At 48.7% G+C, this 15,226-nt stretch overlaps 1 protein-coding gene across 5 annotated transcripts in view; it reads left to right on the forward strand.

Annotated features, from left to right (window-relative positions):
- Window positions 1–814: 814 nt before the first annotated feature.
- Window positions 815–15,226, forward strand: part of LOC126542648 (adenylate cyclase type 6-like) — a 243,454-nt gene continuing 229,042 nt past the window's right edge. The window contains exons 1-2 of one of the 5 annotated variants that reach the window (XM_055077177.2): window positions 815–1,496; window positions 5,898–6,606. In XM_055077177.2, coding sequence (XP_054933152.1) covers window positions 1,477–1,496; window positions 5,898–6,606 — 729 coding nt within the window. In that variant the 5' untranslated portion in view covers window positions 815–1,476. The remainder of the gene's footprint in view (window positions 1,497–5,897; window positions 6,607–15,226) is intronic. The other 4 variants (XM_055077175.2, XM_055077176.2, XM_055077178.2 and 1 more) reach the window with 4 other exon arrangements.

The following is a 15,226-nucleotide window of genomic DNA, read 5'->3' on the forward strand; positions in this document are numbered from 1 at the left end:
ATGGCAGTTTAGGCAATCGTTGCTCCTTTCGCATGGCAAGAAATAGGAACGTCATTTCTCATCATAAAGTTGACATTATCCGGGTTAGGAGGCACGTGTGCAAGACAAAGGAAAATGCCCATCGTGTTCCTTACCTACTCGTGCCCGTCTTCAAGTATAATTTAAGACCTGTCCTCTGCTACATTTACGCGGCAGCGCATATTTGATTTTTACATCAGCCTTTTCATTTCCACGCACGAACACATTTGACGACACTTAACATTCAGTATGCTAAAAAAAGTGGGACACTAATGCACTTGCAGCGTGACAGTTGCATCTTTCTTTTCTTTATCTCTCGGAACGTTGTTTACCGCCGCCCTATACACAGCTTTGACGACGTACCTCTATTTACGTCGTCGCCCATGCAGAAGCCACGCACTTTTACGCGGACATCACTCATTCCTGCGAGATAGCAGCGTTCCTTTCCAGGCGAGCTATGCTCGCAACGCGCGCAGAGCTTTCCTGTAATCTTTCTCGGAGGTCATCTCTGACTACTGCGGCGGGAAAGGACGTCGCCGTCGTTTCTGTGCAGCGGACTACGAGTGGCGAGGAGTTGAGCGTGCACCCAGCTACTCGGTTTGTGACAAATGCAGCCCACTCGACTTGCGTGCCACCATTCTTGCTTGCGCGCGCGCGCCCGGAGAGATAGCCTCGCCACGCACCAACAAAGCCTCTCATCCCAACCTCGTCCACTCTTCTAGGGCGCGCAGCGGGAGCGTAATCCCCGCAGGGCGTTGGTCGCCGCCGACGACGCAAGCGGCGACGCTGTGCGACGGCGTAGTAGTACGTGCGCGCGGCGCGTGCGTTCTCTTCGGCGCAGCAGCAGCTGCCGTCATCCGAGCAGCAGCAGCAGGTGTTGGAGACGCGCTCGCTAACTCGCGGATTGTTCCACACGCACGCGCACGGAGAGCGCGCCCGGCCTCCTGCCGTTTCCTTCTCGTTTGTTCGACTCCCTCCCTCTTCGGGCGGTGCAGCTACGGGCCAGGGCTTGCCTGCCGGCGACGGACACGAGAGTCAAGTGCGAGCGGCTGTTCCAGAGCCACGGCGGAGAGCCGTTTGTGAGCAGCGTCGTTGTGCGTCTGCTGCCTTTTCTACGCGATAGTTGGCGCGAGCGTGTGCTGCAACTAGACGTCACTCGTCTCGTCTCGAGAAACAGAACAAGATCGGCCGCCCACGACGACACGTCTGAATGCCCGAGGCCTCCCGTGTTCTCGCGCTCGCACCGACGAGTCTCGAGTGCGCACGGTCGCGACGCTGCTGTCTTAACGCGCGCAGAAGCGTACAGTAGCAGCACCAGCCGCCGCCGATATGCGCGCTGTCGTGACTCCGCTGGTCGGCGACGGCGTGCCAACGCGTCCGCCGTTCGGCGCCGCCGACTAATGGGGACGGCAATCTGGACGACGACTCAGCGAACGTGTGCTGCATCCCGGTCTGCGAATGGATCGCGACAGGACGAGGTGAGAGGGGCTGCCACTTGCAGACGCAGTTGGTATAGTGCTTCTTCTCCGGCCGGAATCTGATCTGAGGGCGACGACAGCGGCTCTGCCCCGCCGTTTCCTTCATTGATGACACTGCGGAGGCCTGCACTGCTGCTGCTGCTTATTGACGTAGCCTTCGTCGCTTCGTGCCGCGTCTGAGATAGCATCGTTGATTTCTCGCCTCGTCTCTAATGACGGAGGACCTAGCGGGGCACGGGCCAGAGTTTTTCATTTGCACGAACTGACCCGCTGGTCCTTTCATCAGATCGAGTGTCCGTGAGGCGTTGATGCATCGCCCTCAGATTTGCTTTGTGTGTACGTATCTACGTGTGCTACCTTTGAATGCTTATATGGCGGAAGCGGCTGCGCAAGGGCGCCTGACACGTGCGAGTGTCTTCTTGCCGGAAGAGGTTCCAGCTTGTTTGTGCGAGACCGTCTGCTAGTGACAACACTCCACAGCTGGAATTGGCGAAAGGAGAGAGTCTGTCGCCGCCAGGTGGCTCCTACGCGACTTTCCGTTTCCTTTTCTTTTAATAGCGTTGTGTGTCATTTCGACACCGATGTGTTCGGTTGGTCCGCCCGATTTTCACTTTATTTCAGCGAAAGATTTAGAGGTGGCCAAAATTAAAGTGTGTGTGATTAACCGATCGAGCGGTAAATTCGTGTATTCCCACTTATAGAATTTAGAACAAAAGTTGGCCAGAAAACGACTTCATAGTCCTTCAGAGCATAGCAGCGCCCTTTGTTCGTAACATCGGCGTTGAGTGCATGATACTGTCGCTGGCTCTATAGCCTATCGTATACACAGCCAGCACGCAGTTGTTCGGGTTCATATCACCAGAGTTAGACCCGAAATCGTGTGGACAAACCTGACATCTGTCTCGTAGCTATTTGGACGGGACCTCGTTAAGTCGGAGCTCATTATTAAAAGTCATCCGGCAACTGACCCATATGGTTTTCCCAGTTTTCGCACTGTATCCTGACTTTCCCGGGAGCATCCCGTGGTAGTGGACATGTATGCAGTCTGTTCCATGCATGCGCACGAACGACAGACGTTGACTGCTTCCCTGGCTCGTCTGCTTTAGTGAACTGCCGTCTGTTCGAAGCGCTATTACCGGGTCCTTGAAGAAACTCTAATAAGAGGTTGTGGCGGGATATTCGGACGAAACGCGTCGTTATCTGCAACGGAGCCTATAAAATACTCTCGCGAATCACGAGTCTGGAATCGAACCTGTAATTAGACTTATCGGTTATTAAATACAAAACATTTCTTGGTTGACACTTGCCGCTGTGTCAGTGTCTATCTACGCAGCCGCCTACGGCTTGGTGCTCTCATGGTCGTTTCGTTAACTTGGTATGTACCAAAATTGGCATAACATGACAAGAGCGTATGACGAACATAAATGATAGGTCATGAGAATAATGCCATGACATGCGTGTCATGGAGGTCATGAAACAGCCGCCTACGTGTTGGTGCTCTCATGGTCGTTCCGCTAACTTGGTAGGCTCGCCGCACACTGCTTCGCATAACATCGACTCCCACAGGGCGTGGGATGTGCCGGCTTTTTTGTCTATCCTTACGACTACAGTTTTCTAACCTCATCGTCACGTGGCGTACATTTTCTTCTCCTCCCCCTTTATTTTCGCGGAGAGTAGTTTGGTATAATAGCAATCAGCACTTGGACGATTCTCTGAACTTTACTGTTAACATAGGTTCGCTATCTCTCTTTGCTGATTACAATTCATGGTTTACAGTTCATTTTTATGTGCCGTTGCAGCAGAAGATAAGGATCACCGAGTCATAAACCATTCATTTCTTTTTCTTTCACGTTATGGAAACAGTCAGCCTCTATTAACTTAACGTTCGCCGGGCAGTTGAGCCTGCCACGCCAGTGTCATTTGAATTCATGACGATCGTTTGAACTGCGTACAGTAAACACGGTGTACGTAGGTTACAAGGACTGGTAACTAATACTGGACTTTGACGTGTGACAAATGTATTGTGCACTCGGACTCTGCATAGGGCATGGTCTTCGATTTTAATTTGCAATTGCCGTCCATGCTTGACTAATTACGAATTTTTTTCTTTTGTCGATTGTTTCTCCTTTCTATAGTTTTACTCATTTTTGATGTTTCTTTTTCTTTCCCTCGTATTTCTCAGACAATATGGGTTTTTCATCTCATTTCATTTATTTACGCTCAAGGCTGTTGCCTACTTATTTAGTTTTTATGAGAGTAGGGGAGAGGGAAAGGAGGGCGCGATAGCTGACCCGTGGGTGGGTTACTTTCCCAGGCTCGCTTAAATTAATAATCAACCGCGACAACAAGGACTTCACTGTTTATATTCTAAATGAACGTGTAACGGCATGGTCGCATTTGCTGCGAGGGACGCCAACGGTAACTCATGTGCTCGGCGTTCTTGCTATTTTGAAAAGTGTAATAAGCAAGAGAAAGCCCTGTCGTTTCGTAGGATCAAAATATCACTCTGCTTTGAAATTAGGTGGAGAGAGAGAGAGAGAGAGAGAAACGAAAAGGGCAAGGTAGGGAGCTTAACAAAGGATGTACCCGATTGGCCACCCTGCAATAATAGATAAGAAGGATAGAGAAGAAAAATAATAAAGAGTCAGTCATTCGCAGAGTCACTCGTAGGGGTATCTCCAATGTCGGAAGCGCTCGTGCAGTACAGTGGCCTTCAAGAAGTGCAGAAGGGCTTTTGTGGCCTTTCGCATATTAGAACGCGTTGTCCATGGCCCCGGGATCTTTTCCTCAAATAATAGCACTCTATTATCTAACCTGCTAAATTTAACTTGTAGAGTACGTCGTTGAGCGTCAAAGGATGGGCAGTGACAGGGAAGGTGCTCTAGAGTCTTATCATGTCCGCACAAATTGCACGCCGCACTGTTGACCATTCCCATTAGGAATGAGTAAGAATTTGCAAATGCGATTTGCAACCACACGCGACGCAGTAAAGTTGTTTCGCGACGGGAGAGTCCAGGTGGCAGGTGAAATCGCAGGTTAGGGTCAAGAGAGTGCAAGCGTGAGCTGGTGAAACACGATGAATTCCATCGTAGAGGTGTGATGTGGCGAGCAAGTGATCGAAGTTGCCGCGCAGCATCCGTTCTTGAGGTGGGTATAGGCTACCCGCTGATGTTTTCGATGAGCCGAGCACACAGTTTCATCTGGGCCGTCATTGCCAACAATTCGGCAGTGGCTCGGCAACCATTGAAATGCAACGTCATGTCCTTTCTCGAGTGCGTGGGTATGAGCGTGCCTTATTTCGTACACCAGCTGATCGTGTAACCCGTAACGCAGGGAAAACTGCAAAGTTTGTAGGGCTGCTTTAGAATCACAGAAAATGGCCTAGCGATTTGGTGGCTGCTGGACTGCGTCATTGAGTGCACCTTGAAGTGCCGCAAGTTCTGCTGCTGTCGACGTGGTGTTGTGAGAATTTTTAAATTGCAAAGAAACGGCGTCCGATGTAAAAACCACTACTCTGGTAGGGCTGTTAGAATTGGTAAAATCGCCCGTGTAAGTGCTTATGCGGTCAAAGTAATAAGACTAGTATAATTAGGTGGCGATTAGTAGAGTTCTTTCACCGTCATTACACAGCTTTGAAAAGTTGATGTTCGCGACTCGCTTCGTCTGTCATGTATATTATACTGACATTGCTGAGATCAGGAAAGCGTTCTGAAATAATATCAACACAGTGAGAAATGGCCTGTCAGCTACGCCTCATGTCACGGGTGGCCTAGATAAGGGTACTAAGTTGGCGATGCTTTTTTGGTAACTTGGTTTGCGCTGTGAGGCAGGACGGAAAGGTTATAACTATATATGAAGGCGTCAAGGCGGGGAAATTGGTTGCTAGAGCTTGCATTCACATTCATATCACAAAATTCAAATAGACTCGCACACAGAGAAAGAAACGAAATAGATGATACGAGCGCTTGACATCAGCAGCAGCTTCTCGATTTTGGAGCTGCGAATATGAATGCAAAGACGGAAAGGAGGAACACACGAGTAAACCCGCCGTGGTTGCTCAGTGGCTATGGTGTTAGGCTGCTGAGCACGAGGTCGCGGGATCGAATCCCGGCCTCGGCGGCCGCATTTCGATGGGGGCGAAATGCGAAAACACCCGTGTACTTAGATTTAGGTGCACGTTAAAGAACCCCAGGTGGTCGAAATTTCCGGAGTCCTCCACTACGGCGTGCCTCATAATCAGAAAGTGGTTTTGGCACGTAAAACCCCATAATTTAACACACGAGTAAAGTGTCTCTCTCTCTCTTTTTCTTTTTTTGACGTCGTAGTGTTTTTGTCGGTCACTCGTGTTGTCGTAGTCCCCAACTGGCCTCCCAATCTCTCTCATTTAAAACCTTCTCGCAGACCGCACGTCCTCTGGACCAAGATGGCGGTGGCGTCCGGTGGTGGTGGAGGAGGGGGCGCTTCCGACTCGAGCGACTCGGCCGGTGGTGGCGGCGGCGGTGCGAACAACAACAAGGAGACGACATGGGAGTACGTCGAGGCCAAGACGCAGACGCACACCGTGACCAGCGTGGACTGCTGCACCTCCTGCTACTACTTCTGCTGGTACCAGCACGTGCACCGCAACGACATCGACTCGCTCTACCAGCGGTACTTCCTGCACCTGAACCGGCGCAGCCTCACCGCGCTTCTAGGCGTCATGGCGGCGCTCTGCGCCCTCGGGGCGCTCCTGGACCTGGCGCTGTCCCAGCGGCCCTCCCAGCCCCCACCGGCGGCTCGCGCCGCAGCTTTCGGTGCGCTGCTCGTCTTCTACCTGGCGCTGGTGTACGCCACGCTGCAGACCTCGTTCCGCCAGGTGCACCTGCTCGTGTGCAGCTATCTGGTGCTCGGCTCGTTCGTAGTGCTCGTGGCGCTCGTGGCGCTCCTTGACCCCAGTGCTACCGAGCGCGCCGTCGTGTCCGACCTGTGGTGCGCGCTCTTCCTCGTGTACGTGTCGTACGCCCTGGTGCCGGTGCGCATGCGTGACAGCGCCGTCGCCGGAGTCCTGCTGGCCGGAACCTACCTGGCCTGCAATCTCGCACTGCACGCTGACACCCTGCACTGGAAGCGGGTGAGTGTTCTTTTTTTTTTTTTTTGTGAACTGTACAGATGTTTTCTTTGGAACTGTCCAAACTCCCAAACCTCTCTGCTCCTCCCCCCCCCCCCCCCCCCCCCGAAACTATTAGCTGGCTCATTTTTCCTGCTAGCAACGGTTGCTCCAGTACACATTTTTGGAAACGCCCAGAGTTTCGTGCTGCCAGCCCCCACTGGTGCCCGCATAGATGTTCGTATAGATGACTTTGAAGAACTGATTAGGTTCCTGCATCTTGGGGTCCTAATACTGATATAACGTAGCTCTGTCCATGAGCGCACTACGTCACATCCATTTTGCACTCACTAAAATTATATGCAAAAAAAAATTCGCTTAGATGTTTCTTATAACACTGCCTATTATGATATTACGCCACGTTTCCCGGACGGCCACGCCTATCGGTCGAAATTGAATTGAACTGTGACACTCCAGTTTGCCAAGGGCCAATGTATGGCTACGTTTTTGGATATAATGTACCAAGTCCACGGTAACCTTTGACTCAAACAGGAGTCACCGACAAAGGATGGCCAAACATATCCCCCACCCCCTTATTGTTGTTCATGCATTTCCCAGTACATCGACTGATCTGTACTGGCAAGCTTCCTCACGAGTTTTGCTGTTATGCTCCGAGATTAGCCCCCCTGTTCAGTACTCGCAGAATCCTGTAGAAAAATTGTGAAGATGGCTTTCTCACACTGCTCATTGCTCAAACTACGCCGGTTCACGCATCACTACAATGGTGAATGCTGCGCCGCTAGTAAGTTGTTTTTGCTTTCATGCATTCCTTGTGTAGTAACATCATGCATTACGCACAAAAGCAATAACAGTGCGTCCAGCTGATCAGTAATCAATCATGAATTTAACGGTTCTCTGGCTGCCACATCCTGGACGGCAGTGAATTGCGGGAACGCCAGCTTTGGACTTTCATAATCGCAGATGGTGATAAAAGCTTGGGATAACGAGAGGGATAGGACAGACAAATGCGTGCTAAAATGCCGATCAGACTTCGGAGCAGTGTATGCAATGCAGGAAATTCGTGTATTACGGATGATTCCTGCAATGAATTAACAACTACAGCTCCAGATTGACCTATAAATGGGAACATCCGCGGAAAACCCTAACCCCTGCATAAGCGAGTTGCCTCGGCTATTGCGAAGTAGCGCCAACCTTTGACGGGTGCTGCCGTTCTGTGATTGGTCGCTCAAGCCGTTCCCGATTCCGCAATTTCCGCTTCCATGATGCCTGGTTCCGTTGCTGCTCGCTGTCGCACATATTCACCCGTGCTCCCATGTCAACAAAGCAGTAACTTCCGCTCGGAACAAGCGGCTGATGCTATGCAAGTTCCGCTTGACATCGGAAGCCGAGGGAGGGAGCAAGAGAGGAGCACTGAGGAGAAGGAGGGTAGGCTAACCCTATTTAAATTAGTCGACGACAGCGTGTATTGTGAGCTTTAGGAAACCGTACGGCTCGAAAGTGGTAGCAATTTCGGTAGGCTTGCAAGAGGTAGCTTAGAAAGCGCTAACGCATTCCGACGCCATGATCGCCGTCGAGGAGTAAGAGACGCATAAACAGACATAAATAGAACACGAATACTCTTAAACTACAGACTTAAACTTCGTGTTAGGTTCTGCCTCGGGCCGTCATATTAGAGGCGTGTGCATAAAGTCTAAGCATGCTTACATTCTGCAGTTTACTTTTCAATAAAACACTCTCGAGGAGCATGAATAGCGTGCGTCATCGCGAACTGCACTGAAATATGATCGTACCGTAGCATACTTGGCTACAAGCCGCCATATAGCTTGGAGATACAGCGCGCACGTTTACATGTCAGTAGTTGCTCGACCAGACACAGTAGCATGTCATTTCTTAAGCTTTTCATGTCTCTTTCGTTTCCATTTTCTGACGAAATACAGGTGCGTTCTAAAGCATTGATCATGTGTGCCCAATTATGGTCATATTTGTAGAAGCTTGCATGCTCCTGTAGAGTTGGTGGACATGACATCTGGGCCAGTTTTCATGGTATATGGCGAGGCATATATAGAGGAATCAGCGAGACTGGAAATCTTGTTGTGGATTCCGAGAGCTACATAGTCGAAAATCGCGGATGAAGGCAGATATTTTCCTCTGGAGGTTTTCTTTATGATTTAAGTCATAAACCGAACAGCCCTTTTATCACCTCCGCTGTAAGGGATCTCATTATAGTGACACAGCCGAGAGGTTCATTTGCAAAATGTCACGCTGCAGAAAGGAGCGGTGGCAGCTACAATACGTGCTCGACAACTATATACACTTGTACAAAACATTCGTCGTTATGTCATGAGCGACGTTTCAAGGTAAAATTGGGCGCCACGTTTAATACTAACACTGGAAGATTACGAACCGTACAACAGCCAACTTATTAGCCGTATTAATAATAACGTAAATCCTTGATGCGGCATGAAGTCCTTTTAAGTGCTGCACTTTTCAGTCGATGGCTATAACGTAACAGTGGTTCGAGATAAATGATACGGTGCTTCTGAAATCAACAGCCGAATATATGTATCAATGGCAACGTTGGGCTACACTAACAGGCTTTTAGGGAGCTCCCCCATAATGAAGTTGCAGCAAGAGGGCTCGGTTTCCGGCTATATTAATAAAGCATTCTAGCAAGCACAGCCGATATATACATGGTGAAGCCGCTTGTCTGACGCAATCTCAAAGCCAGAAGATTTAAATAACAAAATAAATAAATAAATAAATAAATAAATAATGGAGGAAAACGCTGCTAGCTTCCCGACTCGCTTAGAGTGACCGCATGCCGACAGCCGTCGTGTAGCCAGGGATTGGCGCACCGGGTATAGTCATATATAGCCGTATTAGTCGTACTGGTCGTATGACATTAGGGCGCTTTGAAAATAGGGGACCCAGTGTTAGGCGATACCGTCGGCCTGGCGTACAATAATATAACGTAAAGAGAAGTACGAAGGAACGCAAACCGCGCATAAAGGAGTATGGGTTCTTGGATGCGCAAAGTCGCTCGGGGGCGCTATTTCTAAACCTCCCGGCGTTTTAGCTTTCGCGGGCCCAAAATTAAAGGACGGAAACAGCGCACCCGCGTCTTTGCGTACCTAAAGCCCCACGCCATGCTAGCGCTCTCTTGCACTCCTTTCGCGTTCTTTCGTACACTTCCGGCGGTTGGCGCCCCCTAACTTAAAAAGTAACGCGAGACAGACAGGACGAGCGCCACTAACTGCGTGTTTGTTTTGTGGTTTAATAGCTGCATACCTAACTTTTGGTGCGCAAAACCTAAAACTCCCTATTAGAGAGGTTAATAGGAGCTTTAGAAATAGCGCGCTCGGGCGACTTTGCGTAAGCAAAATCCCGAACTCCATTACGTAGGCCCTTTGCGTTCTTTTGAAAGTCCGGCGTTTCGCGTCCCCTAATTTTGGGCGCGCGAAACTTGTTCAGAAAAAGCGTACCCAGCGAACAATAGAAAAAAAAAACCCGAACTCCATTGTAGGTACTTCGCGTCCTTTTGCACTCATTTTTGCGTTCGCTTGTAAGCCTGGCGTTTCGCGTCTCCTAAGTGTGGGTGCGCAAAACCTGTTAATGCATCAGCCTTGGCTTCGACGTAAGAGGCGCCGTCATGCTGTTTACATAGCTCCGGTGCTCAACACTTTCTTTTTTCTTTCCGTAAGCTATGACTGTCGAAAAAAATGTATAATAAAGGCGGTTGGGGGGGAGGTCTTGCCACCACTTGTCCGCTCCTTTGCTACGAGTAGGGTTGCCGTAGCGCTTATCGATGCCTGTTTAGTGATCGAAGGCAGCAGCTGTTTCCTCGAATTGATTGCTGCATTGTGGACGTATGACTCGTACCATGCTACAGCGGCGACTTTTCAGCTACGTCAGCGCTTTCGTACTCGTGTGAATCTAATAGCTTTATAATGTATGTGACAGCCACACCGACTTACCATGAGACTCTAGCACAAAACAAGTGGAATATCCGCATTGTGAGGCTCACCGGCCATACGATCTCATTTATTTGGAGTCGATACAGGAAAGCGGGAACGCCAATATTACGCTGCACAACCCCCACTCCCTCTTACTCCCCCCTTAAAAAAACATGATAGCTGAGAAACTCGCGCCATCCGCATCTATTCGAGAACAAAGTTTCGTTTTGTGTTATTTGTGGCGAAATGTATTGGGAATTCCAGAAAATATTGAAAATGCCAGGCCGAGTTAGCGGTCATGTTCCTGACGTTTCATGCGCATCTCTTGTAGGGATGATCGAGTAATTGTTTTTATTCGATTAACGATTAATCGTTCATCATTTTAGCTTTTAATCAATTAATTGTTTTAGATGAAGGTTTTTTCATCGAATAATTGATTAATCAAAATTCTTGCCGGGCACCTTTAAAAAGGTCGCGACACAGTTATCTACTTTTAAAGGGCCCTACTTTAATGTTTCAGAGGCGGAACCAAGTTTGAAACAGAAGTGTATGAACGTTTGATAAATGATAATTTTTAACTTGTTAAGTTAACACTTGTGGCTTTTGAAAAGATACACAACGTATGTTATAAAATGGCACTTAGTGCACAATTTAGTAATATACATGACACTAGTAAATCCCTGTAAAATTAATTAAGAAATAAGAACAATGGTAAAAGTGAAAGGTTAATTGTCCAACTGAAATATGCAAGAGATTGCAATATGCACAGGGGAAAAGAAAATTACTGGTTTTGGATTTTAAACCACACGCTCTCTTCTGCAGAGCGAAGGAATTATAAATTGGCAGGGGTGTTTGGGTGAAACCGACACCTTCTTAGTATGGCCGCACAACTGCAGCGTGCGGGAACAGATGCTCGGACGCTGGAGATTTGCATGGTGTCTGCACGAACTCCATCGCTATGTCGACACACGTGCTACACACCGGCGCCCATGCTGTGCCACCTCTTTAGCGGCGTGAGAATTGCACGACAATCAGGCGACTGCTATATAGTATGCCTCATGAAGTGCGAGGGCATTTCAAGCCTCCAGCTTCGGGCTGCGTGGTTGCGTGTGCGGTGTCGGGGAACAGAGGGCAAGCGCTCGGCTCGGCATCTCTCGGGTCTCGGGAAAATAGCCGACAGTCGCTCTGCCACAGCCACACACTCACTGCTGGTGCGCCGCCGTTCCAGTACGATTTCAAAATTTTTAGCGCCACTCCTGTCAAACTCTCGAAAACGATTAATCCAACAGGTCTAATCGACTACGTCAATTAAATGAAAGGTGGACGTCGATGAAGGTTCATCGTTTTGCGGGCTATACATCTAGTGGGTTAATCGATTGATCATTCATCGATATTACCAAGCCCAATATCTTGCCGCATAGGCGCAAAAAAAACATTCACATGTTGAAACTAGCTCGTTGCAGCTTAACTACGTAAAACACGCCACAACTAAACGCTCTGTACAAATCAAGTTTCATAACCTCCCTATGCATCCCGAAGAGAGTTGCATCAACGTTTCGTTCTGCCATGTTAGTGGAAGTTTCTCGTAACCTTGTGTCTACCGCGCTGCTGAGTGGCAGCAGAGGGCTCGTCGACAAAGTGCAGATGTGGCCTTTACTCTATAGCGAGAGTTCGCTACATGCATTTATGTATTTGTTTATTTACTTATTTACTTATTCAGATATTTATTATCTCCAACGCGTGAGCCTGGCGCCGACGTCGGTTTCGCGCACCGACGCCCGTCAAAACCGCGTGTCACTCGTACGGCTGCCGTCGACGTTGGTTCGTTTTTGCGTCGTCGTATGACGCCGTAGATTAATTTTGACAAAGCAATTTGTTGTCTTCGTGTGACGCACCTTTTCTTTTTTTCTTTTTTTAAGGAAGCTTTAGCTCGGGTGCTCCTATCTAAATACATGTAAAAGGAGAATTCGGTTTTCTCGGCAACCACTGTACGAAATTTGGCGAGGTTTGTTGCATTAAAAAAATTAAATTGTAGTGTCTGTTGGTTTCGAATTGTTTATTTAGGCCGTCAGTTTTTATTAAAAATTGGTAAAAATAAGAAATTTTCAGAAAACGAAACTGTCAAGTTTACAACTCTGTAACTCAGCAATAAAACATGATATCACAGCTCTGTGAATTGAATCTAATAGTACATTTAAAGCGGACAAAATTTATATGTTATGCATGAAACTCAAAAATATTAGTAATATGGAAGTACAGCTTTTGTGGAACCAGTAAAGTTTCGTTCGTTCTCTGTTGTCCTCGCTTCACCGCTGGAACTTGAAGCTTCTCGGACGATGATCGGCAGTTGTTGATCAAACGCAGGCAGGAAGCGATGAGATCAGATGTACATGAAATATTTATAGGCAAACTTTTCTATATACATGGCAGGTAAAACAAATACATTACAAACTTGAACAATTGAGAAACAAAGTCTCACTCTTCGACTGTCTCAATGACTGTTAGAGCCCAGACTCGTTTTAACGTACATAGTACGGAGGCTCACTGATCTATCAGCAATCCTGATTTCAGCCAAGTCTAACGTACATGGTACGGAGCCTCACTGATCTATCAGTAATCCTGCTTTCAGCCAAGTCTGAGGGACAGCATGTCGTCCCGATTTTTATAGCCCAATTATACAAAGAAAAAAAAGGCGGTAGGGCCGTTGGCCCGTCCCACAGGTTCAGTTGCCAATCAGAGTCAACCGTTTGTTAAGCCACAACCCACAGGGATGGGCTTATTCTTAAAAATAAACATATTGGAAAACAAAGCTCTTTTCCTTCTTCCGCAAAACTCCGTTGCCCTCTCGTTTCTACGTAGTTAGTGACGGGCTCAGCAAAACACGCCAGGCCCGAACAAGTTATCGCTAGACCGCCTCAAATCCCAACGGCGTCTAGGCCGCAAATGTCTCGGAAGCAGGGGCATCGACACCACGTAGTGCCGCTGTACTCAAAGTTTGGCCGTGTGGGAGACGGATGGCCCTCCTTGTCCTTCAAACTTATTGTCTACAAGACAAAGTTCTCCGAGTGCGTGTTTACAAGACGCCGCCGTCCGAATGCACTCTTCACGTGTGCACCGCATCCCTACAGCGTGCACTGTAACCTGGCCTTCGACACCACACAGGCAGTCGCACCCAACAACAGGGCTGGCGATTGCGTTCCGGACGCGCGGCACGGGGTCAAGTGTGCTAAGCCCTTCTTAACCTCGGCGGCGCCTCCAATTAGTCAGGTACTCGGGCGCCAGGCCCACAATACCGTATACAGCGGTCCCTTTCAAGGCTGGTCTGTGGGGACTCGTGTGACCGTCGGCGGACTGCCAACACCGTGCGCACAATACCGACTTCCCGGAAGCGGCACTCGCCCTCCTGGCGCCTGCCGCGACGCGTCACCCAACACCGCGCGGTCCGTGACCCCACATAACACAGAAACGGTTGCCCCGCTGACATGGGGGAGGGAGTGCACCCCCTCTCTATACACATAGCACGTGGCCGATTCGTGACAATTAAGAACACGAACAATCAGAGCGACCTTACAGAACCCTTGTGCACAACGTAACAAATTCGCGTAAGGTATAAAATGACATATCGAATTTGTCCGCTATCAATGGTCCCCTTCAATGTCCGCTTTCAGTGGATGCCGTTTACAAAACCGCGATATCTGTTCTCGATTCAGAGCCATTAATTTGTAAACTTCGTGCTTCTATTTTTTTCAAACTTTCGAATTCTTGTAAATCTCTTTAACAAAATTCAGACCCTAAATCCAAATTCCGCTTCCAACAGTCAGTAGAATTTAACTTTCTTTCTCAAGTGCAACAAACTTCATTAAAATCGGTCCAGGGTTTATTTCAGAAAAAAGAAAGACGTTTTGCGTTTTACATGTGTTTGAATAGGCCGCGGCGGAGCTGGGACCGACCTAAAGCTTCTTCTTAATACCGCGCGTTATACTCGCCTGCTATGCAGATAGCCCGAGCATTGTTATCGCGCAGTCCGATGAAACTCGCTGGCAAGCAATTTGTTTCGTCTAGGTTCAGAGTCCTCGTTCGGTGGCACAGCTGCGACGTCGACCGTAGCGCAGTGCCTGGACGTCCAGGGTCTGTGTCGCTGTTGCGTCTATTCTAAACGGGGTGAAACGGAAATGTCATTGTCACATTGTTCCTGGCAGTCACTGTCCTCGCTGCTTTGTTATTGAGGCGAAAGCCTGAAGTGGCTTGTTTCAATGGCTCATACCTAAAAAAATAAACGTGGCGTCCAATCCAGTGGTACAAAAATATCATCGTCAGCAATGGCTCATATTCCTGTAAGCAAGCAAAGAATACAAAGGCTCATACACCCTTAAGGCAGAAGTTACAAGCGCTCAACAAAGTGAAGCGAACAGTGCACACATTCATTGAAATCACTCATGCAACGCACGAAACAGCATACGTTTCTATAAACAACAAGCTCAAAACGAGCATCCGAACCATCAATATAGCATTCAATACTCCCCTCGGAAGTACGCTACGGCCAGGGATGCTCGCCAAGCGAGAAACGAGGTGCGACGTGCGAAGCGGCGGGAGCAATGCGTTCGACCGCGAGTGCTGCTTTACCGTGCGGAGAGGATGCAACGTAAAGTCGAAGAGAAATGTCGTTGGCG

Source organism: Dermacentor andersoni, chromosome 2, assembly GCF_023375885.2.
Source record: "Dermacentor andersoni chromosome 2, qqDerAnde1_hic_scaffold, whole genome shotgun sequence".
Classification (NCBI taxonomy): Eukaryota; Metazoa; Arthropoda; class Arachnida; order Ixodida; family Ixodidae; genus Dermacentor; species Dermacentor andersoni.